At 34.5% G+C, this 24,869-nt stretch overlaps 1 protein-coding gene across 32 annotated transcripts in view; it reads right to left on the bottom strand.

The window, feature by feature from the left end:
* The window catches only part of NRXN1 (neurexin 1), a gene marked incomplete at both ends in the record, with an annotated part of 1,149,966 nt that overhangs the window by 1,027,368 nt on the left and 97,729 nt on the right, over positions 1–24,869 (bottom strand). For 12 of the 32 annotated variants that reach the window (XM_081253711.1, XM_081253722.1, XM_081253744.1 and 9 more), the window contains 2 exons: positions 18,598–18,627; positions 22,408–22,425. The exons of 9 other annotated variants lie outside the window; for them this stretch is intronic. In XM_081253711.1, coding sequence (XP_081109837.1) covers positions 18,598–18,627; positions 22,408–22,425 — 48 coding nt within the window. Of the gene's footprint in view, positions 1–17,815; positions 17,828–18,597; positions 18,628–22,407; positions 22,426–24,869 lie in introns of all 32 variants that reach the window. 11 more of the 32 variants (XM_081253733.1, XM_081253747.1, XM_081253714.1 and 8 more) reach the window with 3 other exon arrangements.

Raw genomic sequence — 24,869 nt, 5'->3', positions numbered from 1 at the left:
TTTAAATAATTATTCTGTGGATTATAACACAAAATAAAACTTGGTTCACAAATAGCAACAGAAACAAATAGAAATGGAGAAAAATATATGAAAACATGTTTAATTGCTTGTAAAAATTAATGTCTCAAGTTTTCTTCTATCTCCTCTCAGTGGAAAGTCTCACATTTAATTGTGAAAACTTAAAAATCTTTCCTCTCAATGTGGCCTTAGGATAAGGGAGCTATGCTGGCAAAGGCCAGAGATGCTCACCACGGGGCTAAATGATTGCTCCATGGTACTTTTATGGTAAAATTGAATTTGTATGATCTATTCTTTTGAAGCAAGAGGACTTGGAGTGTTTTAATGTCATCCACAAACTCAAAAGGAAAAGATCTGAAATGCTGTCCATAGCCCTGAGATTAATAACCTCTAGTAGTAGTTTTCAAACGTTTTAAAATAAGAGACTCTTTCTTTCTTTATACAAAATCCTGAAGAAAGCTCAATATTAAAACAGATAAAAGGCTTTGGTACCCTACTGGATTCAGGGCAGAGGCTTTGATGTCCTCCCCTCTCTGTGCTCTTAACCCACAGAACCCTTAGACTTCATAATGCATCACCTGAAATCCATTGGCCTTATATAATTCTGTGAAATTCAGAACTGAAGAATACAGTTTGTTTCATAATAGCAATCTGACTCAAAAAAGGAAACAAATCAGGGTGCCCAGGCCGAAGTACTCAGAATAAAATAAAGCCAGTGACTTTCAGCCTAGGCTTTCCTGTAGCCCCACTCTCTTTATACTAGGTCTTGACATTTAGGAAACGCTATCTTGAAGTCCCTAAGTATTCAACAGTCTACACCTGAATTTTCCAAATGGACCAAACTTCAGATTTGGCAACATAAGAGGTTAAAATGGCTATCTCCTAAGTAAGAATAAGTCAGTGTGGAAACTTTTGATGCGAAGTAGGACACACTGAAGTGACGTGTTGATGCGAGGAAAAGAGCATCCTTTATGTTCTAGAACCAACTCTTCCATTTATTTGTTGAACAGCCTTGGGCAAAACAAACATTTCTTTGTCTCACAATTTCTTCAACCATAAAATAATAGGTCTGCACTAAACGATCTGACCTTTTTTTTTTTATAGAGCTACTAATCCATATTTTATCTTGATACATATGTTTTTGCTGGGTGAGTTGAAATAAACCATCACCTCCAAGTTAAAGATTTTCATATTCCCTTTTAATTAAAATGGCCCCTGAGGGACATACTCATATTTTCATTCATCTGTTGAATGTGTCTTCCTGGATAGCTTTCTTGAACTTTATCTAAGATATAATTTATTCTCCCACAGACTCTTTCAAAAGCATGACCCTTCTGGGTATTCATATTCATGCTCTTACAGTCATTTTCAGTTATTTCCTTTCACCTCTCACAACCAATTCAGCTCTTCCAATGTCTTCATTCACTTATTTATTGAGAATCTACGTTACATCTTGCCCCGTATTAAACACTATAGAAAGAACAAGACCCAGACTATGCCCTGAGGAGTTTTGAATCTAGTTTTTCATATCTGAACCCTCCTTCCTTTTCTCAATTATAATCATAATCGTTCAGGAATCGTTACCTGAACCATTTTTACAAATGCCTAACTCATTTGCCTTCCTCTAATGATCCCATCCTTCTTCAACACTATAATTTGCAGTCCACTCTGCCATTAAGATGTCTTTCTAAAGTAGGGCTCTGATCATTGGCATCCCCCCCAAACACACACACATTCTTTGGCAATATATTGACTGCTAAGTAAACTTCTAAATGTAAGGTCATAAACCAGATATCTAAGGCACCAGGTAAGAAATATCAATGTGTAAATCTGCTTAGTGCACACAACAGGGAGTTACGGAGACTCTAAAAATAACTGTAGCTTTGGACCAGAATGCTACCAGTTCCTTGATTCTAAATCTCCCATCTAGCCATATCTGCGTTTTAATCACATCATGTCATGCTTGGCATGATGCTGTTTCAATGTTTTTGATCATGTTGTTCTTTCTTCCAAGTGCTCCGTTCCCTAGTAAGTCTATCCTCATTCCTCACCTCTTCCAGTTCAACTACTATATCTTCCAGGAACTTTCTTTTGTTCTTCTAGTAAGAATGAATCTCTTATTCTCCTGTGTGGTCACTACATTTTATTTCTTACATAGTTATAAGCATGAACTATATATTTATGTTCCACAAAAAGCTTTGCACAGAACCTTACACACAGAGTGCACTGAATAAGTGTATGTATTTATTGAAGTGGAACAGCAAGTGAATTAAACACTTAAACATTTACCACTACTAAATACAAATAACTATCCCAATACTGTTTCATAATTTAGACAGAGTATATTAAATTATTAAATGTATGAGCAAGGCATTTGACAAATATTTTAAGATATATTTTGAAATATGTGGAGAAATATGATGTGGCTAATACTACAGAGTCAAAGTTGTCCGAATGTTATCATACAGTAAATTCAGATTGACCTAACAGTGGCTATTAAAGTGTGGTTCCTTGCAGCATTCTGATGACTCTCTTCTCTTTTACAATTTTATCCATTTTTTAAAAAATCACCAAGTGGATGTAAATCATATTTGTAGATGGCACAAGAACAGAGTTACAGGTCAATATTCAAAATAGATGACTGGCTGTATTCATGAACTAAAGTGGAAACCAGGGTATTTTTCCTTCCATTTCTTCTCCACCCCCACTTTCTCTTCATTAATCCATGCTGTACTGATGAATGACACCACCATCCACCTAGAGACTTAGGACGGAAGCCTGAGAGTCAGTCATGACCTCAGTCTCACCCTGACTCGCATACCTCATCAGTCAAGTCCTGCTGAACCCAAGTCCTTAGGATGTAGCAAATCTATTCACTCTTCTCCATCTCTCATGCTAAGACAAAACCATAAGGCCTCAATGTCTTCCTTGACTAAATCATAGCTGCTTTGCCATTTTCTTATCTTTTTCTTTGCATTCCTCAAATCTGTTCTCTTGCCAGAGGAATCTTTCTAAAAAGCCAATTTTATCTTGTTCCTTGAGGCTTTTCCTCATCTTGACCCTTATCTGTTTCTCCAGTTGTATCTTTCATGTTCCCTTTTGCATTCATGTTCAATTTTTTCCAAGTTTTAGAATCAGTACTTCTCTACCATACCTCCATGACTCAACTTACACTTTTCTTTTGCTTTAATGTCTCTAAACCCTGAAGATGTCCACATCCTAATCCCCAGACTTTGTGAATACATTAGGATACCTGGCAAATGCAGCTAAGGTTGCAGATATAATGAAGTTTGCTAATCAGCTGACCTTGGAACAGGAAGAATATCTTGGATTACCCAGGTGCGCCCAGTGTAATCATCAACTCCTTTTAAGTGGAAAAGAGAAACAGAAGAGAGTCTGAGGGAAATGTGACCACAAAAGAATGGTCAGAGACATGCAAGGTTGCTGGCTTTGAAGATAGAGGAAAGGGGTCACAACTGTAGCTTTTTTCCAGCTTCAAAAAGTTAGAAAAAGGAAGGAAGTGACTGTCTCCTAGACTCTTTAGAAAGAACACAGCCTTGCTGACACATTGGGTTTAGCCTAGTGAAGCCCATGTTGGACTTCTTATGCATACAAGTATAAAATAATAAATTTGTGTTAAGATGTTAAATTTATGGAACTCGTTATGGCATCACAGAAAACATATACACTGCCTAACCATGTCAATCTAGTGAAGAGCCAATCATTCTATGAGATCCAACTAATGAGGAATATTGGTCCTTGTAAATAATTTCCATCATTAAGATTTTAATTACTGATGAAACTTACATGTAAAAATTTTTTACCTATCACTGAGCTATAAATCTCTCCAGGACAGATACCTTCCTTCATACCATGCCTTGTTTATTTTTGTATTTCTAGCATCTTGCATAGGACACTGAGTGGATATTTATTTTTAATGGTATTTATTTTTAATGATTAAAGGTGGAATTGAATACAATTATATTTCATGCTTTGAAGTAGGCTCAATAGTAGAGAATGGGAAAGCTGACCTATGAGCATGTAAAAAAACTTAGAGGTTTCAACTGACTGAATGTTCAGTATGAGGCAACAAAATGATAAGTGACCAAAAATAACCACACACACACACACACACACACACACACACATCTAACTATAGGTATCATTGTTTCCAGACCCAAACAATGCTTCCATTTTACTCTACCCTGCTCACACATGTGAGGAACTACGATTAACTTTGGAATTGACTTTAAGAAATCTTCTGACAATTAGAGGAGTGTATCCAGACCAGGAGGAGAGAGCCAGGAAGGATTTGGGAAGAATTTCAACACTGTGAAGAATGGCTTTAGAAACTGAAGATATAAAATTTAGAAAAGAAAAATTGGGATTTGGTTATGAGGGTGAGGGATATATTTATAGAATTTTTTTTTTTTTTTTTTTAGTGTGGATGAGGAATTAGAATCTGTTTAAGTCCAGATCAACTGAAAGCACAGCACACTGGAGAAACTCAATAAATATCTTAGGAAGCAACAACAACATGCAGATGGCTAACTGGTAATAACTTCAGTAGGCAGATTTTGATTCAAATAAAGGAAAAGCCCTAATAATTAAAACTCTCCTTAAAAAGACTGTTATTTGTGAGGTAGCAAGCACACCCTCCTTTTGAACATGTAAACAGAGTTTGGATCATCGCCCATCACAGAAATAGCAGAAGGGTTTGCTGAATAGACATTTGGACTAGGAGACTTCCAAAATTCTAGTCAAATTTATGATTCTATTATTTGTTAAGTCCTTTTCCATTCTGAAGCAATTACTGTGATTCTCATTTTAGTGAATTTCACAATTATCTTGGTTTAAGACACATTACCACATACTTCCTGACTCCTAGTAAATTATTATTAACTTAAATGTTATCTCTAGATCCCAAGTGTCAACAGACTTACCAAGTCACCTAAATAATATCCCCTGCTCCCACTAAACTTCCTTTACTCTCTCAGTCTCTCATAACTTTCACATAATTTTTAACTCTCCAAAACACACCCAGGAAGGGAATTTGAGGACAGGAAGAAATTATGATTTTTTTTTTTTTCATTGTATAATCTCTTTTAATGAAGAAAAGCAATTAAGCAAAACAAGTTAAAAGCAAGCTGAGCTTTTTCTTACTGAGCCATCTAGAACAAAAGACTTATCTGATTTATACTAAAACTAGCTCATTTTAAACAGAATCTTAATACCCTAATCAAGTAAATTTTAAAAATAAATTAAAGGAAAACATTTTGCCTTTGTTATTCAGAGGCAAAAAAGATGACAATTATTTCCTGCTCAGCATTCTCAGGCTCACTTCAGACATGCCTTTTTTTTTTTTTTTTTTTTTTTTTTTGAATGAACAGCAATACAAATCACTATGAAACAAAATGCCAGGGATGTACCACAAAAAAAAATTTTCCCATTTCTTCTACTCTCCTCTCTTCCCTTACTTTTCTCAACATCTGTGAATCGTATTTAAACTTGTACTTTAAATATACAAAGGATAAATGTTTTTGACCTTTTTAAAAAAAATCTTCATGTCATTTGTGATTTTAAAAGTTACCTTTGGGCCTCCCTGGTGGCGCAGTGGTTGAGAGTCCGCCTGCCGATGCAGGGGATACGGGTTCGTGCCCCGGTCTGGGAGGATCCCATATGCCGCGGAGCGGCTGGGCCCGTGAGCCGTGGCCGCTGGGCCTGCGCGTCCGGAGCCTGTGCTCCGCAACGGGAGAGGCCACAACAGTGAGAGGCCCGCATACCACAAAAAGAAAAAAAAAAAAAAAAGTTACCTTTGGTTTTCTTTGAAAATTAATTTTATTTGAATCATCCATCTGCAATACACACCCAATACTCTACTACATGTCCACTATTGATCGCTCACTATGCTCTAGAAATATATTATACACTTTACTGATAATTATACATGTAATTCTCAGAACTAAAAGAGGTGAATTTTATTATTTTCATTTTACAGATAGATGAGGAAAATGAGGTTCAGAGACATCAAAAGACTTTCCCAAGCTACACAGCTAATAGGTAGTAACTCTAGGGTCTAAATGTAGGTCTACTCAACTCCAATCTCCAAGATTTTTGGCTATCTGCTTTGCAACAAGGTTTACTGAGTATCTTCCATGTTACCAAGCTCTATCCTCAATACAAAACTGAAAATAACAAAACCTCTGCCTTCAAGGATCTCACATTCTAATAGTAATGATTGACAAATTAATGAATGCAATTCAACAGGAGAATTTCATAAGAGAGATAAATATTAGGTGTAATGATGGTCCTAAAGACAGAATAAATCCACTTTGCCAAGTTTGGGATAAGAGGGATAATGTATACAATGATTGAATGTATGCTGCTTGTGTAGCTAGTCCTTGGACAAAAAATAAGGTTCTTTCCTTGAGTGGATTCTGCTTCTTCCTTGTCTCCAGGTACCAGCCATGCCAATGTACCTAGGTCTCACTAAGGTTCACTCAAAGCTGGACAATCCCATCTGATATTGTTCATTCACATTAAAAAGTACTTGTCTAGTGGTCTAGTGTCCCATTTCATCAGATCCTTTTTTTTTAATGTAATTTTTTAACATCTTTATTGGACTATAATTGCTCTACAATGGTGTGTTAGTTTCTGTTGTATAACAAAGTGAATCAGCTATACATATACATGTATCCCCATATCCCCTCCTGCCTGCGTATCCCTCTCACCCTCCGTATCCCACCCCTCTAGGTGGTCACAAAGCACCAAGCTGATCTCCCTGTGCTATGTGGCTGCTTCCCACTAGCTATCTATTTTACATTTGGTAGTATATGTAAGTTCATGCCACTGAACAGATAAATTAGTTAAAACTATGTAGCACTTTCAAATACTGTATGTTTTTTTTTTTTTTTTTTTTTTTTTACTTTTTAACAAGACAGAGCTACTGAGAGATTTATCTTTGCCAAGGAAATAATTTTTGGTGTCTCCTCAAATCACATGGAATATGTAACCATGGATGTATAGAGCTTTCCTAGCTCCTGAAGCTGCCCTCTCAGGCTGCTGTCATTACTCTTCCACATCTTTTCTGCCTAGGGAAGTAATGTCTTGCTGTCACACACAATCATCTCCCTTTGCCCCCATCCCCCAGGAGGCTTTCTCACCTTCAACACTCCTCTCCCAGCTTTTGCTTGTACTCACACCATTCCTTAATCACTTCTTTTTATAGATATTTTTAAAATCCAATAGTTTATTTCCCTGTAATTTCTATGTCTGGGTCTGTGAATTCTGAAATGTCTCATAAAAATATTACCTCTTTTTTTTTAATAGACTCCAGAGACCAAATTTCCACCCCCTAAAGTTTGACCTTTGTAGAAATGACATATTCCTGCTTTATTTAATGCCTCTTTTGCCACAATCTGCAGTAAAAAGAAAAAAAAATCATTATAATCAATTTTTCCATTGTATAGAAATACATTTGTGGCATATTTTTTTATGTGAACTCAGCACTTGTTGTTCAGCTTTCCCATTGTCTGGATATCTTTATCAAGGGCCATTATGGACAATGATCCTAAAATATGTTACAAAGTATCCATGGGTGGGCATCCCATCAAAAGTTTAAATGTTGCCACCTACTCAATTTGAGGTTTTTTTTTTTCTTTTTTTAAAGCACAAATCTGAACTCTACACAATGAAAGTTTTAATGACATGTATCACAAGGTTGCAAAGAGCCCAGTGACATCTTTATCTGTGTGAAAACCAACAGTTTAGTTTCAAGGATAAAGGACAGGCCTCACTGAATAGCCATATCTCCTTTCCCAGTCCTTTCATAATGGACCAAGGCTTAACTTCTCTTAGAGCAAGATAATAATTACTTTTATTAGTAAGGAAAATCTTTCAACACAGAAGCAACATGAATTGAATTGACAAACTGTACAGTGGCCCTGCAAGGAAAACAAACAAACAAACACCCTTCATCACCATGAAGATCAAATCGTCAATTCTTAAAGGACAAAAGCCAATTAGCTGAGTTGGTAACACTCTGCACAAAATGGCTGTGCTTTAGAAGCTTCTTGGGGAGTTGAGGGGGCTTTTTAAGGTACTGGATTACAATCCACCATAGACCTATTGAAAAAAAATTATCTGTTAGGTTCCTTGAAAATGTATGTATTTTTAAAATATGCCCCAGGTGATTGGTGGGGGGAGGAAGATGGAGGAGGGCTGGGCAGCCAACCTGAGAACCCCTGGGTCAGAACAATGGTAATGAGGTCAAGGCTTGTAATGGTGTTTCAGAGACTGTTCAGATGTTCTAACAGGGAAGTCAGCTACTTCACCAGCCTTGCTACAATGGTAGTCCTTCTTTATATAGGACATTCTTCTAATTAGGGAATGACAGATTTGAAGTAGTTAAAGAAAAAAGAAACAGTGATTTAACTTAACAGGTCATGACATTACTCCTTACAAATAATGAGAGGGCAAATGCTCAACCAAATTGTTCTCACATCCATTAGTCCAAGCTTTGGCCTTCTTTGGACCAATCAGCTTCTCTCTTTCCATCGCACTGAATGACTCCTAATTTCATGCAGTCCTCTCACAAAGAATGCCACTGGTCATAGCAAGTACAGGTGGGTCAGTGCAAATCCAACCACACTGCCAGGGAAGTAATTCAAATTGTATGCCCTATGGACTGCCAGTCAGATAACGCATTCTTTTATTTAAACAAATAATCACTGGAAAGACAGTTACAACAAGGCATCATGTAATTCTTTTAAGTCAGCATAGCATTAAAAATATCTGTTCACTAAGTTTAGCAGAAGATTTCTGGCATATTTTGCCACCAGCAATCTGCAAAAACTTATGGTTAGCTTGTGAATGAGGATTTCCCTGTGAATTGAAATCACAGTTGGCCAATTTAGGGATTTCCATCCCTCTGGCAGCACTTTAGTCCAATCTAAATTTGATTGTTTCCCTGAATGGAGTAATTTAATTTTCTCCAAGTGTCTACTGACTTTATAATGCCAAGTCCAGAAATGGAAAACTGGGTCAGTTGACCAGGTAATTCAGGCCAAAAAAAATAAAATATTGTTTAGAAATTTCATATAACACATGAGTCATTTTAATTTCCTGAATTATCCATTGTCTCAGTAGTCTAATTTTCTGGTCTGTATCTGGGCCATGTAACAAAAAAATGTTTAAGGTGAAAGAAAGTACTATCCTTACTTCATACCTCTGGTAACATCCCTGTACTTTTTTTACTTGGTTGAAAGGAAACACTAATAATTACTGGAGATTACTTCAGCTGCTACAATTCTGAATGAGCTGTCATGTGGTCACAGGCACATGGCAATTCACAGGCAAACAAGACAAGCAGAAAAGAGAAAGCTGCATTTAGTGGAATACATATTTTATATAAGTAGATATAACTTGAATGTGTAAAGATGTGTTCTATAAAGTGGTAACTATTATTATCCTCATGTTTATATTTCTTAATGTCAAAAATCTTGAAAACATCCATTCTGGAAAGCTATGGCTTCAACAGTCCCTTCTTCCAATGAGAAGAATCACATTGGTGATTTAAGTAATAATGACTAAGATTGAATGAAAACACTCTCATTCTTTCTAGAGAGAATTCTCTCTCTCTCTCTCTTCCGCCTCTCTCTCTCTCCCTCTCTGTCTCTATTTCTACCAAAAGGACAAATAATAAGATGCTCAATTTAAGGAAAATATGGCCTTAAGCACTGCAGTCTTGTTCTTGCTTTTTAATTCAGAGATTTCCGACCACTGTAATTCTTCAACTCAGGTTCCACAGTTTAGGACAGCTGGCTGCAAATCCAGACTACTTGATAAATCATCTAGTTGAACATACGATCATTTATCCCCAGGCTGGGAAAAAGTCAAAGGCCCTTTGGACATATATAGCTATTTGAGGACCTGAGAAGAATGAATCTATTTCTTTCAATATGAGAAGCACTAGATAAGCCACATGCATATAAAGTACAAGGGGACCCACTTCATTCTTTGAAACTTTTCCTCTGTCACAAACTGCCAAAAGGTACTTCCTGAAAGTCACAATGAATCATGCTAGTTAGAAGCCAAACTCACAGGAGCCTCTTCCTGTTACCTATACACAGAGATATATACAAAGATGAATTATTATCCCTTTCTTAAAGAAATATTCCTTTAAGACTGATTGTTAGAGGGATTATAAAGAAAAGGCTTGACCATCAGTGGTCAATGGAGAGGTTTTCAAATCCCTTCCAAATTCTGTGAGATCACCTACATTGGGCAGGGAACAAGGAAGATCAAAAGGGTCGCGTCTGAGTCCTCCTCACACCCAGTTTAAGGAGAAAAATTCTGGTTTTATTGATCTTATTTGTTTTTCCTTTATTAGAATATTTACCTTGAAGCAAAAAGGAAAAAGAAATTTGAAAATCAGTGTATTATGAGAAAGAAAAAAGAGCATCCAAAGCAAAATCTAAAAGGAAATTTTATAAACTTATTTAACCAATCAGTCAGTCATTAAACAAGTATAATATTATGGAGGACCTACTTGTGCCAGCCCCTGTCCTGGGGCCCTTGAGATATATAAGGCAGGGCAGAGAGCTCTGCCCTCTTATATTCTGGTGGAAGAAAGACAGACAATAAACAGTAAACAAAATAAATGAAAACATTTTAAAGTGTGTTAGAAGATAATAATTGTTATGGAAGAGAAACTAGATTGGGGTAAGAGAGTTCAGGAAAGGGGCAAATCATAGTATTAAATAGGATGGTCAAAATGAGTCTCTTGAGACTCAGGTGTCATTTGAGCAAACTCTTGAAGGATGTGAGGGCATAGCAATTATTTAAGTATCTTAAGTTAATTATGTTTCTTCTTCCCACAAAGATACCTATCGAAGAAGAGAAGACCCTAATTAGCTTTTCTTTGAAAATTTGGTCTTCAGGTGACTAAGTGGTTAGTATAAACTTAACTCATATATCACTCTATTAAGTCATTAATGAGGCAAAACATTAATTCATAAAAATGTTTCCTCTAGATGGTACTTCCAGTCCACGAGAAAATATTTAACTCCCTGCCCCCTTCAGCCCATTAATTTGCATCTAAAGAGCAGCATTTTGCCACTGAATTCCTAGGTTTGTTCAAAGGGGAGGCAAGTCCATTTCAGCTTCATCACTGTATGCAAGATAAATGTGAAAATGTAAAGAGTTACAGAAATATCTAAATACATTTGACTGAGTAGACTCAACCTTTCATGCTTTATTGTATTTACAATATTCTTTGTAGTATGGGCCATCAGAATACTGATGTCCAGTTAGTTATAACTTAAAACAATCACAGAATCATAAATTATAGGGTATTCATAGGATGGGCAGAAGATATTAAGACATTAATAACTTTTTAAAACCCTGGGAACATTACAGACCATTAGTTTTTAAATTTATTTAATCTAAAGGTTCACAGTGTGTTTTATTTTATCATCACCATTGATTAAAAAACATCTTTTACTTTTGTGATTTGTCATGTAACAATATACTTGAGAATGGAGTATTTTTACTGGCTAATAATACAGATCCTATTATCTAGATATGTGAGGCTAAATTATTTGCCCAAGGTCAGTAAAGAGGAAATACAGGATTTGAACCCAGGTCTTATGACTTCATGACGCTCACCTACCACCCTATACTGTTCCCCTGTTATAAGGTAGGGTTTTACCCCTAAAATGAAACCTTCAAAATGAGAAACAACAGCATCTTATACAATACTCTATGATTGGTTTCCTTCACATTACCTCTAACTTTATTTTTAAGAATAAGAAGATAAAACCCTGTTTCATGATTATTAGTGTGTAAGTGGATCAAGTCTTTAAGGTCTCCTTAGGAATGGTTGGTTACTCTATATCAGTTATTTTAGTTGAAAATCTCCACAGTGTTTTGCCTATCATAATAAGCAATAAATATCTATTATACCTTACAAATAAAAGAGTGTCAACAATTTTTTAAAGATTATGTGTAAAGTTCTTCCCTGCTCCAAAATTCTATGATTCTAGTTAAAGATTCAAATCTCATTAGTATACGAGCTAAGCATTCTGGGTAATTATAGTGTTCTTTAAAACCACTGGCCAACACAACTTAAGAAATACCTTCTTGCCAGCCTAAATGTTTTGATTTTTTTAAAATCCAGATTAACAAAAATACATTTCAAAATGGATAAGTAAGATAAAATCATGATTTTGGAAAAGGAATTCTCATTTTAATATCCAATATGATATAACATAAATGTTTTGCTATTTATGATCTATTTCAGTAAAGCATCTAAATTTATATTTTTACTACATCATTCTTTAAACCGTTAGACTGTGAAGAGTCCTTTCTGTGCTCTTCTCTGAGGATTAATCAATCCACTACAAGCCTAACAAAATCCTTATTTAGTTTACCAGTTACTCAATGTCATAATTGTTTACAGAATGTAAATGGGAAACTTCTCATCACAGAGCCAATAGTGCAGAGATAAAAAGGAGCTGGGACTTTTCTTAGTAATAAATATGATGACAAAATTGTTTAAGTTGCAGCAAGAGATAATACAGAAATATTTACTCTTCGGGTAGCTTTTCTTGATTGTACTCAGAACTGACAGGCATGTAGGCTAAAGAAGAACTGCAAAATAAATACCGAATTCTAAATAGTCGCATAGCCTCCTGAGTATATCGTATTGATGAAGTAGACATTTAATATCTTATTTCATGAAGTGAAATTCTGGTCTTTCCATGTTCGGTAGCAGTGAATGAGGGGCTTCCAGTACTGCAACAGTAGAAGTCGTAATAGATAAACCAAAATAAATTATGTCTTGGTTGCAAATACACCACACATGGCATTCCAATACAGTAAGATTCTGTCAACATTCACGAATGCTTCTGAACAATGCAGAAGAGTTAATATTTTGAAGCTCAATGAGGAGATATGATTTAAGAAGCCATACAAAAGAAGAGAAATGTGATTATTTTCAAAATTAAACTAGTTCTACAACAGAAACCACAGCAAAATGTACTTCAGAGTTATAAAACAAATGCACATCATGACACTGGTGACTGGAAACTGTGCACTTCACAGACAAATTAGCTACACAGCAACATGAGAGATGAAAGATGGTAACAAAAATCATGGAAACAGAAGAAAATGTATTAAGAATACTAAATGTGTTATTCTTCTCTAAGTATTAATAATATCAAATCTACTTCAAGAGTAAATAGAATGTTAATTGTGGTTTGACATTATAGATAAATTTTTAAAATAAATAATCTTTGATACTGCTTATCAATTAGTTGAGTGGAATCAATTATACCTAGGTATTAACACAATTGGTTATGAGAAAAATCTGTATTTTCTTTATAATTATTCTAAGATCTTCATTTTCACTAATACAATAAAGTTTAGGCACTTTTAAAATGTGTAACTACATGCTTGACAGTTGTAATAACTTGGCCTTCTAGTAACATGAGAAACCTGGATAATCAAACAATAAACATTTGAAAGAGTCAAATGGACAATTATTTTGCAAATATGTTGTACGATTCATAAATGCAAGGAATAGCAAATATGCTCATATCACAAATAAGACAAATTTTGGCTTTATTGAAAGCTTACGATCCTAACCCAATTTAAACACAGTTCTTATGATACATCACAGTTGATACAGTCTAAAAAAAAAAAAAACTCATGGAAACCACATTAGTTAGCTTATCATCTTATGTGAATTTCAGGAAAACTCCTGTACTTGTTATCACATGAATAGTGAAAGTTAGAAAATAAAATTTGGTTATTTGCCACTGTGACAGTGAATCACATTAAAATTTTTGAAAACTCTCCAACACAAAAATACACTGACTTTATTTCCTTACAGGACCATTGCTGTGCATAGGCTAAGACATATTGAAGTGCTACTGGAATGATGTCTTACTAGAAAGAAATACTGCAGCTTTGGACAAGGATATGAATAATAAGAAATAAAAGAAGTTTAGAGATAGAGACAGAGAGGATTCGCTATAATCTGTTGCTACAATTTTTTTAGCTATTTGAATAAGTTTCCTTTTCCTTTTCCACCCTCTACTATGTCCACTACAAACCCTCCATGTCCTCCTCTATATCTACCTTTTCCAATATGCTCCCAACACTCACATACTTAAGTCATGAGAATCGCAAATTCCAGATACAGTAAGAAAAATATTCTGGAAATACAAAGGTCAAAAAAGAAAGTCACATGGAGCTTACATTCTACTAGGAAAAAGTTGACATTAAATATATAATCACTCACATAAATATATACAATTATAATGATTATTATGATGGAAAATACAGGCTTTCAATCAACATTTAACTGACAATTATTAACCTGTGCTCCCAAGCTATTAACCAGCCACGATGGCTGGATTTGCAGTTATTTGATGTAACTTTCTTTGACATTTTCTTATTTAAATGGTCATTCATTTCTTTCAAACATTAGAGCAAAATATAAGTAAATAATTGTTGGAATGAAGTGACCAGTTAAACATACATAGAAAAAGACAAAAACAAAAAATTCCCCAGGCAAATAGATAAATCTAAATTCTAAATAGATTGGAGAATAAAGTTAGTATTATCAATAGTCCTAACAACACCCACGACAAATTTCAAACCTAAAAAGAAAGTAAACACAATGTCACAAAGACCATTTGAATCTACCTAGCCACAACCAACAGAAGTAAGGTTGGCCCTGAATACTATCTCTCTTCAGCTATCCCAAAGAAAGCAAAGTTTATTCCTACCTGTGACCAATTAAAGGTGACATATCCTTGTTTAGAAAACATGAAAACAAATCCAAATAATCAACTCTAAAATTTGAAACAGAATGACCAAATGAAAATGTGAGGCATGATGGTCTACAGAGTGAGAAAGTTTCCATTTCATTCATTATGATTCTGCCAGCACATAGCAATGAGCCTTAACATGTCTCCAGCAGACTTATCTGTTTTTGTCACGAAATATGGTAAGGAATTCTGCAGTTTTCAAACCCTGAACAGTTAATTACGGAGAATGGAAGGACCCACACCAACTCTGTAAAGATACATCATAAAGTGATACCAGTGCTTACCTCTAGAGAGAAGCCTGGGGAGGAGGATGAAGAAGGTTATCAGAATAAATGTTCTTTTTTTTAAAATGTACTTCTTAAATGAAATACATTTGTCTATCATTGGACATTTAAAAATTCAGAAAATACTTAAGAATCCATACAGAATAAATCAAAATGATAGCAATAATGTTCTTGAACCTAGTTTTGCTTCTGGATTCAACAAAGGAAGACTTTAATCCACAGATGATCATTGCAGAGCACCTGAATTCACTCCTCCTAAAGAGAAAAGTGGTGTCAAGAAAAATGCTCCAGGATTATAATTTGATGGGAAGACTTGAGAAGCATGAATTTACAATGCATATCAGTTATTTTAGAGTAGGTAGGTTTAACACATATTTTATGTACAACTAGGACTTAACCTGATACAAGGATCCACACTGTCAAGTTTCTAGACATTTTTGACTCCTCCAACAGGTGGCACAAGGCAAGGGTATCTTCCTAAGGGAGATCCTGATTCGTGTTATCTTTATCTTTTCTGAATGCCTAGCACTGATCACACTTTTTAACCACTCTCCTAGCACTTCCATTTCTGTCATTTAAACTAACTTACTCACATGTTTTCATTCCCTATTTTATTGACACTCATTGAATATGGATGCCACATCATAGTCAAGATTGTATTTTTTGCTCTAGAATGCAGATTTGTTGAACTAATTTGCAATTAATGAAGACTTATAAGTCATGTTTCTCATTTTTATACATATAATTAACCAGCATGTAAAGGTGATCACTTTGATTTGCAAAATACCCAAGTCCATCTTAAAGTCTTCTTTCCCCATTTAACACCAAGAAGCATCCTGGTCCTATTAACAGAAGAATGTAAAGGAAATACCAAATTCTTGTCCTGTGTAGTTTTGTGCTGACTGAGGAATAAAATTTGATGAAAACTGGTAAATATATGTTTGACACACATGCCAACAGAAAACACTTAAGACTGACATAGTAAAACCGAGTAAAGTTAAGTGACACTAATTAATTACACTGCAATGAATATCAGCTAAGTTTAAACATGAATTATTCCATATGTAGAGTTAAATGGTTATATAATTAGCATATTATTTTATGAGTTACATTTTCACAACATAATGGGTATATATGTGTGCATATATTTAGAAAGTTTGTGTATACACATGCATTCATACAAATACAAACATGCACATATAAAAACACATAGACATTTACTTCACTCAGCCAGTAAAATAAAATATAAACAGTTCCCTCTATGCCAGCCTGAGTCCTACACTAAGGAACATGGTGGAAAATGCCCACTTAAGAAAGGAAAGTAATGGTAATTTGGCCTCAAAAAAAAAAAAAAAAGTCTAGAAAGTATCCCAAATGGTACACAAAATCTCAAAAAGAATTGATACATACTGTCATTGCATAGTTGCTAAAGGCTTAAAATAAGATTAAATTATATTATTGGAAAGGGTTGACCAAAACACAAACTGAAATAGCACATGTTCTCTTTTTATTGGCTCAAAGTATCCAAACATTTGTTTCTAAAGCTCTATGTTACACATTTAAAACTTTGATATCATTTTTTACTTATTGCTCTGCTCATGTTTGGTGCTTTTTCAAACAGAAAAGTTTCCCTGCTAGATTAGATGACACTAATGTAAAGGTGCAGAACTGTGAGCTTTGGTTTCAATTCACCAGATTAAGATTCAGAGCAAAAGAAAGATTCAGAGAATTCAAGGAAACACATGCCTGTGTTTAAAATAACAACAACAAATAAAACCCAAACAAACAAAATAAAACAAAACTAGAGACCAAGGGCACATTCACCATATACATAGTTTAAAATGGTTAATTTAAAGGCTATGACACATATTTACCACAGTTGCATATCATCTACTTTCTTTTAATGAAAACACTAAACACAACGTGGATGGTTCTAAATGGCAAACTAAGCATGCTTTTAAATTTGACACCAATACTGTCAAAGAGTACACATGCCTGACTTACCAAGTGATGCAGAAATGTAAACCTGAGTTGATAATGTTCTTAAAACAAAGTTAGTATGCACAAAAGAGAGAGCAGGCTTGTCCTGCTCCTTTGTCTCTTTCAGGACACTGCCTTTGCAGGTCATCACAGAGTCAACGTGTATATGTGACATCTAGCAGACCACAAGCTGATGAGCCCACAGCAGCACCATTTCAATGCTGCACATGCTTAGACTTACATCAGAATGGCAGAATGGCTGGGGCAGGTGCGCTCCAGAGTTAAATGTTTGAGGATGATATATTTCTGGTGGCTACACTCATCATTTAACTACCATTAAATGATACTGCAAAAACTGACACTGAAACCTGTCACTAATTTCTAAATATGCTAATTATACTAGCAGCTGACACACACAAAAAAATCACTCTAAAGAGCAAGAAAAAAACAAAGGGAAACATTTTAATGGATTTTTCTTACCTTAACTTCATAAAATATTCATTACCACTCATACCTACCTCCCAGTGCCCATTATTAATGCCAAAAGGTCTAAATACATTTGAAAAATGTATTTTGCAAATGTTATTCACAGTTATTCATATAGATGATATTAAGAAGAAATAAAATAATGTTATTCATATAGACGCACTGTTATTCATATAGATGAGATTAAGAAGAAATAAAATAATGTAATACCTTTACTTTTACCTATGGATTTGATGAAATGGTTCCATGAAGAAAGGATTTCCATACAAAAAGAATAAAGAGGAGAGAAACAACAATAAAAATTATGAATATATGTATATGCACTACTCTTTGAAAATTAAATATACAAGAAGGTATAAATAGGATTTGAAAACAAATGGAGATACAATCAGTACATGTTGAGAAATCTGCCTTTTTTAAGGCAATACATGCAAAGAAATTATAAAGCCCATGCTCACTTTAAAAGACTACACAAAAGGAGATACACAATGCTTATAGGTAGAAAAAGTATTGATTTTGTAGAACACTATACTCAGCATTCGAGAAGCCAGAAGCCAAAGATGTCTGCATGTTCCCAAACTGACATGCATGGGTGAAAAATGGACTCTTTTTGGTGCAGTATGTTAAACCAAGTATCTTTTTTCATATGTTAATTTATGATGGTTCTCAGTTTTTCTTTACTATAACTACCCTTAACTGTATATATGCTGATAAATGTATGAAAACTTTCAATTACAAGTTCTTATGTCTCATTTATTTGCAGATAGTATAGTGCAAAGAATAAAGGAAAATAAAATCAAAGGAGCAAACCAACATCAAACCAACAAATAAAGGGGAGAAAAACACATGAAAAAATGTGGACAAAAATTATGTATTTAATTTGCAGCCAGATAATTTGCAAGCATTTGCCCATCTTTTGCAGTGATGGTTTGAAAGCAGCTACAGAACAAGAAAACACTGAAAGCAGAGTGGAAAAGGAACAGAGCCCATACCTTGGTCGCCCATCATCAGGTGCGCCAGACCTTGAAGGGAAACAAGAGCACAGTCAGCAATAAACAAGGGAGCATGGGAAGGCAGGGTTGTCACAGTGACAAAAATGTTCAGTGACAGACATCTTGTTTCCTATGAGACATGTCTGTATCACAGAGGCAAATCAAAAAGCATTCTTTCAACTCCTGGTTGGAATGCTTTGGGGCAAAGAGTTATAGAACTGCAATTTAAACACTTGCATATGCTGCACCGTGTATTTCTTCTGTGTATCAGTTGGAACATTCAAGAGCATAAGAGCATGACTTAAAATCCAACCAATCCCTTAAATATTGCACTTGCCCTTCGTGCCCTTTGATGAGACTGTTTTGAACACTGCCCCCACAGGGACTGCCATTCTTTGGTGATGAAATTATATTTTAAAAAACCCAAAGGAATACCTGAAACATGGGCTGGGTCTGATCTTTTTCCCCTCATCAAAAAATGAGAAGTTTCATAATTAAATGAAAAAAAAAAACCACATCCTTAGTCACACTGAAATGATAATGCAGAAATGTCTCCTTGTCTGACACATGTAGCAATCAAATAAGCTTGTTCAAATACAAAAAAGATCATCAGACATGCAGGTGTAAAGTTTGAATTTACTACAGAATAATGTTTTTAAGAAACAATGGATCACCTTTAAATAGGGTTAAGTAATTTCCCATGGAGAACAAAATTATTCAGCATTTTACTTAAGCATTACTTAAATACTAAACTATGAGTTAACATGAGCATATTTAAGATATAATTTCATCAAGGAAGTTTTCTGAAACAATACTGAATTCCCTTTATTTAAATTATTTTTTAACTCTTGCTTGACAACTTCAGATTAAGATCACCCCTTTTCTAAAGAATACTAGCAATCTTCTTTTAAAAAAAATTTCACTGTCCAAGAAGATACATTTTACTTTTTAGCATTAATTCCTAGTTCTTTATTCTAAATGCAGAAATTACTCTTCAATCCCTGTATATTTCAAGAATATGGGATAATGTCAAAGAAATATAGCATACATACAAATTTAACAAAATGTGTATTTCATTTCCCACTGTTATTTCAAATATATTTGAGACTTTGAACTACATAACATTGTATATTACTGGCATCAGTATTGAAATAATCTGTATCATTTCCTTAAAAATTTAAGGGGTATTTAAACATTCCTGTGGGGCAGATACAATTAAAATCATCATATAATCACAATATAAAAATTATTTAACATAGTATTTTAAAGTTTCTGAAATCTAGCTTCTTTTGTATTTTCTAAGTGATTTTAACCACCCCCCCACCAAAATCATACAATCAGTTTAAAAGGTTTATGACCTGTTGGTGACTCATGATATCTTCTATGCTTAAGAATAGTGGCTTATCTGTCCAGGTTATATAATTTTTCATTTAATTTCACTTTAAATATTACTATACATATTTCCTAATAAAAGTTTATAACTTTTTTGTAAACTATTGATAAATCAGGGAAATATCTCTGTATAAGATATAACTTTTAGATTCCTCAATGGTTTTTATTTTTATTTTTTTTATTTTTTGCTGTACGCGGGCCTCTCACTGTTGTGGCCTCTCCCGTTGTGGAGCACAGGCTCCGGATGCGCAGGCTCAGCGGCCATGGTTCACGGGCCCAGCAGCCCCACGGCATGTGGGATCTTCCCGGACCGGGGCACGAACCTGTGTCCCCTCCATCGGCAGGCGCACTCTCAACCACTGCACCACCAGGGAAGCCCCCTCAATGGTTTTTAATACTACCTTAGTGAGAATGGATATTTTTTAATCTCAGAAACATTAATATTGTTCATGCTATACTTTCTACCTCTAAGGGAGCTAGACTATATTGCCAAAGTGGAGTTATAAATAGGGATGTTAAAAATTATGACTGAATAAACTTTATTACAATAGTTTATGAGCCTATACTCTGAAAATCTTGTCAAAATTTTTCATGGGATGAGTGTGTGTAAGGACAGAGGCATTCATGCTTATTAAGGTGATTTTAAAGCTCCTTGGAATGCAACTGGATTTAAAGAGAAAAGAGCAGAAACACGGAACATTTTACAGGATGGTTAAGGAAATGCAAAAGAGGTCAAAAAGATACTTAAAAAAAAAAACTTTTGGGGGCTTCCCCGGTGGCGCAGTGGTTGAGAGTCTGCCTGCTGATGCAGGGGACACGGGTTCGTGCCCCAGGTCCGGGAGGATCCCACATGCCGTGGAGCGGCTGGGCCCATGAGCCATGGCCACTGAGGCTGCACGTCCGGAGCCTGTGCTCTGCAACAGGAGAGGCCACAGCAGTGAAAGGCCCGCATACCGCAAAAAAAAAAACCACAAAAAAACAAAAAACTTTTGATCTCAAATAACATGCACAATTATAAATGAGACTGATTTTGAAAGATGTCAGTCAGACCTGCAGGGTAATATCTTTTCTAAGTACACATTCACATGCTATTTAAATTATAGTATAGAAAAAAAAGCCATATACAGATGCAACACTTGGAAAAATAGTCACTGATGATTTCTTTTAAAGTTTTAATCTATTTTACTTAAATAATGAAACAGAAATGTTTAGCAACTAAGCAATTGAAAGAATCCATGAAAGAATCACAAATAATATGTTGAAACCTGTTACTGATCAACTTTGTATTATCATTAATTGCTCTTTGAGACCTCAAATCTTAGTGACTTCAATGGTTATTTATCTGTAACATTAGATGGGGACTCTTTTTCTAGGGAATCCATCATTGTGTAGAAATGAACATTATAAATGGCTATATTTCAAAACATTGTAACAAAATCAAATATGCTAAACACCTTCTTCTGATATAGATACTAGTAAGTTGTTTATGCAAGAACTGTTAATGCTGTGATTATGAAAGTTGATAGGACATCAACTTCCCTTTCACAATTCTTTGTTCTTCCTAGTTCTTTTTGTATTTTTATCCTTTACATATTTCTTTGGCAGCACATGGACTAAGTTCTTTAAAGGTAAGAATGTTGAAATATGAAACTAACACAACATGGAAAATCAACTATATTTTGATTAAAATCTTAAAAAAAATTTAAAGAATGTTGAAATGTTTTAGTTTGTTGGATTCTACATGAAAAATGTGTAACATTCTCAAAATTCCTTGATAGAGATAACTTTAGAAAACCTTAAACAAATACCATAATTTTATTTAACAGACACACAATATTACAAATATACTTACCAGTAATCACGCTGGAGTGCTGTATGCTTTCATTTCCACTGGCCAATGGCTTATTTTTAATCTAAACTTATGCATCTTAATTATAGTCAGTACTTTATTTTGTGTTCTTTTTATAAATCAAATCATTTGAAACTAGACCAATGGGCTAGAGATTATGTAATGCTCAACATTTCCCAAATAAATCATTTTCACCAAGAAAAAAAAAATGGAGAAAGAATCATGCACTGTGTTCAGAAACTGCAAAGAAATACTTTCTCATTTAAAATAAAAGAAGCAGGATTGTGTCATTTTTCCATGCAGAACAGAACACTGAAATAAGTATTCTAAGGTTCATATGGGATGCTGAAGTCCATCAAAGGCTGGAGTTAAGGTTGAAGGAGTTTTATATACTTGGGGCTGATGGAGTTGAGAGTGTGTGTGTTCTATATGAAAAATGATACACAATCCAGAAATCAGCAAATACTCAGAAAGAAGTTCAACTTACCTTCTACATTCAAGATGTACTCTATTAATACTAAGAAATAAAAGGCAAATGAGAGTTGGAAAATAAAGTACAAAGCACCCACCTTCCACATTGTTGTCTTCTGAAAGCACATGACAAGGAGGGAGAGAAAAGGAAAAACATTCATTAAGCAGCATGCAGACTGGACCTTGCCTTTGCATGTCTTTTTCATGCAAGGCACCAAACACATCATGCAAGCGCTCCATCGCTCCCATTCAAAGGGGAAAACACAATCACGGGAAAGCAGGTTCCCTCCCACTGGCAGCATTTAAAGAATATGAGACAAAATTTCAGTAATACTGCTGTGTACTGAGCAAGGAGTGTTCAAAAGTCTTTCACTGCCCCGTGTAAAGCAAACATAACTCTTACATGTTGCTGGCATGGTTGCCCTAGGCAGTTATTTTTACAGCTTTTCTTAAAATAACAATTCTCAAAGATTCTATTTCTAAATTCTGACTTACTTGGACGAAAGAAAGTTCATTGCAAATAGCCATGACATTTCACTTAAAGGTATGCCTGTTCTACCAACTACGTAATTGATTTACTATAATGGCCTTTAAATATTTCTAATACTTCAATTTCTTTCCTTAAAAAAACACATGAATTTATGCACCTAAAATCTATCATTTATTTAGTTTGTTTATAGTGTGTTCATATTTTATCACAGATAACGATGGTTTATTATTTTTTAAATACTAACTTTCAAAAATGTTAAGTAGAAAGAGTAATGAGTACAAGAGCAGTCCACTTGGCAACTGTCCTTTAGGCAAAGTATATCATGATTTATTCACTTTGTGCTTCTGTTTAGGGTGAGAATATGAATATAGTTAAGATAATGATAATATTGGGTGAACTTTCCCTTATATTTCCATATATCTACACAATATTTACATATTTTAATATATTTATTTAAGTATATTTCCATATATGTATATACAAACACACACATATATACAATCAGATTTTGTATGTCTTCCCTACACATAATCAATGTAAGGGTATGGCTTTCCTACACATAATCAATGTAAGGGTATGGAATTTAAAATATTATTAGTATCTATTAGGCAATTCAAGTACTATTTGAGACACTGGGGTTGGCATCAGGTAAGAAATGGAAGGAAAAGCTGTTTTACAGCACTAGGGCGAGAGCAAGGTTTCAATACTTATCAAAATGTTTTCAACAGTAAAGTATATCCATGTTGACATTTCTTGTCTCATTCTTGTATTTCATTTAATTAGCTGTATTTTTTTAGCTGTATTTTTTAAACTGCCCATTTGATGAGAAGTGTTTATAAAAAACAAAACAACAGCAAATTTAGTAACTTGAAAGAAAAACAACTGTGAATGCACCATTTCATAAGGTTCAACAAATAGCTTTTTTAATGGTTAAAGTTACTAATGAATTAAAAATCATCAATTTTGTTTAAAATATATTAGGTGGAAACTGAAATATCAACACAGGTACACTTATTGATATGGCCTTACATAACAGAAAATTGTTAGTGGATAAATGTGGACAACAACATCTATACAAAATACTTGGTTTGCCAGAGTTCATTTTAAAAGAAATAAAAAATGATTGAAATATTTGGTATGTGATATTCACTTCCTGTTTGATTTAGGCTTCCAATCTACCAAATAAGGAATTAGAATTTTTTACTTTTCAATGGCACCTTGGACATGACATGGGCACAAATAGTAAAGTTTCATTTTATTGCTTTATATTGGAAATCATACAAAGATACAGATTTTAATGTTATATACTTTGGTTTTTACAATGACATCCTTTGAAATTCTATTTCCCACCTAAGATGCTCATTTTTCAATAAGTTTATTAAATATGTAGAGTAAAACAACAAAATCAGGGAATTTAGAGGAGAGTCCTTTGGCAAATATGGTCATGAGCAGTACAGTCCCAGAAAGAGGTTTTGGTAAAGTGCTGCATGAAAATCTAATAGGGAAAAGAAAATGAAACAACAAAGTCAACAAAATAAAACAGGATAAGTCTTGACACAAATTTTATAAATGTGCTTAGTAGGATATTAGGAAAGGAAGATGCACGAATAAAATCAAGGTCATTGACTTGGTTCCTTGAAAATGAGCTCTCTTTTCACTGTTAACTAAGGCACAGAGCCACAGGCAATACCACTGATCCCGCCCAGTCATCCAGCATTTCTCTGAGTTATTCATACAGAGAACCAGCTTAACTAAAGGAACTCCTTTTATGCAAATACGAGTCATGCCCAAAGTGTAATCAAATCCTGACTTGACCATGTTCAGAAAAACAGTCTTCTCCAGAGACTTAGATTTTTTTAAAGAAGTATTAAGAGTGAAAGAAAGGGTAATATATTAACTCCTATTTAAAAATAAAAAATAAAAAAAGAAGAAAAAGAAGAAGAAAACTGGCTTAGAACAGACTTTCCTTGAGTTTCTATATATTTTCAGATTCAATCATAGGATAAAAAAAAACTTCTCTTTTTTTGTTTCATTCTATTCTACCCCTTTGGTAAGCATTTGTTGGCTTCA

Source organism: Mesoplodon bidens, assembly GCF_964165515.1.
Source record: "Mesoplodon bidens genome assembly, chromosome: 14".
Taxonomy (NCBI): Eukaryota; Metazoa; Chordata; class Mammalia; order Artiodactyla; family Ziphiidae; genus Mesoplodon; species Mesoplodon bidens.
Note: the sequence above shows the minus strand (reverse complement) of the source record. Positions and strands in the feature narration are given on the sequence as shown.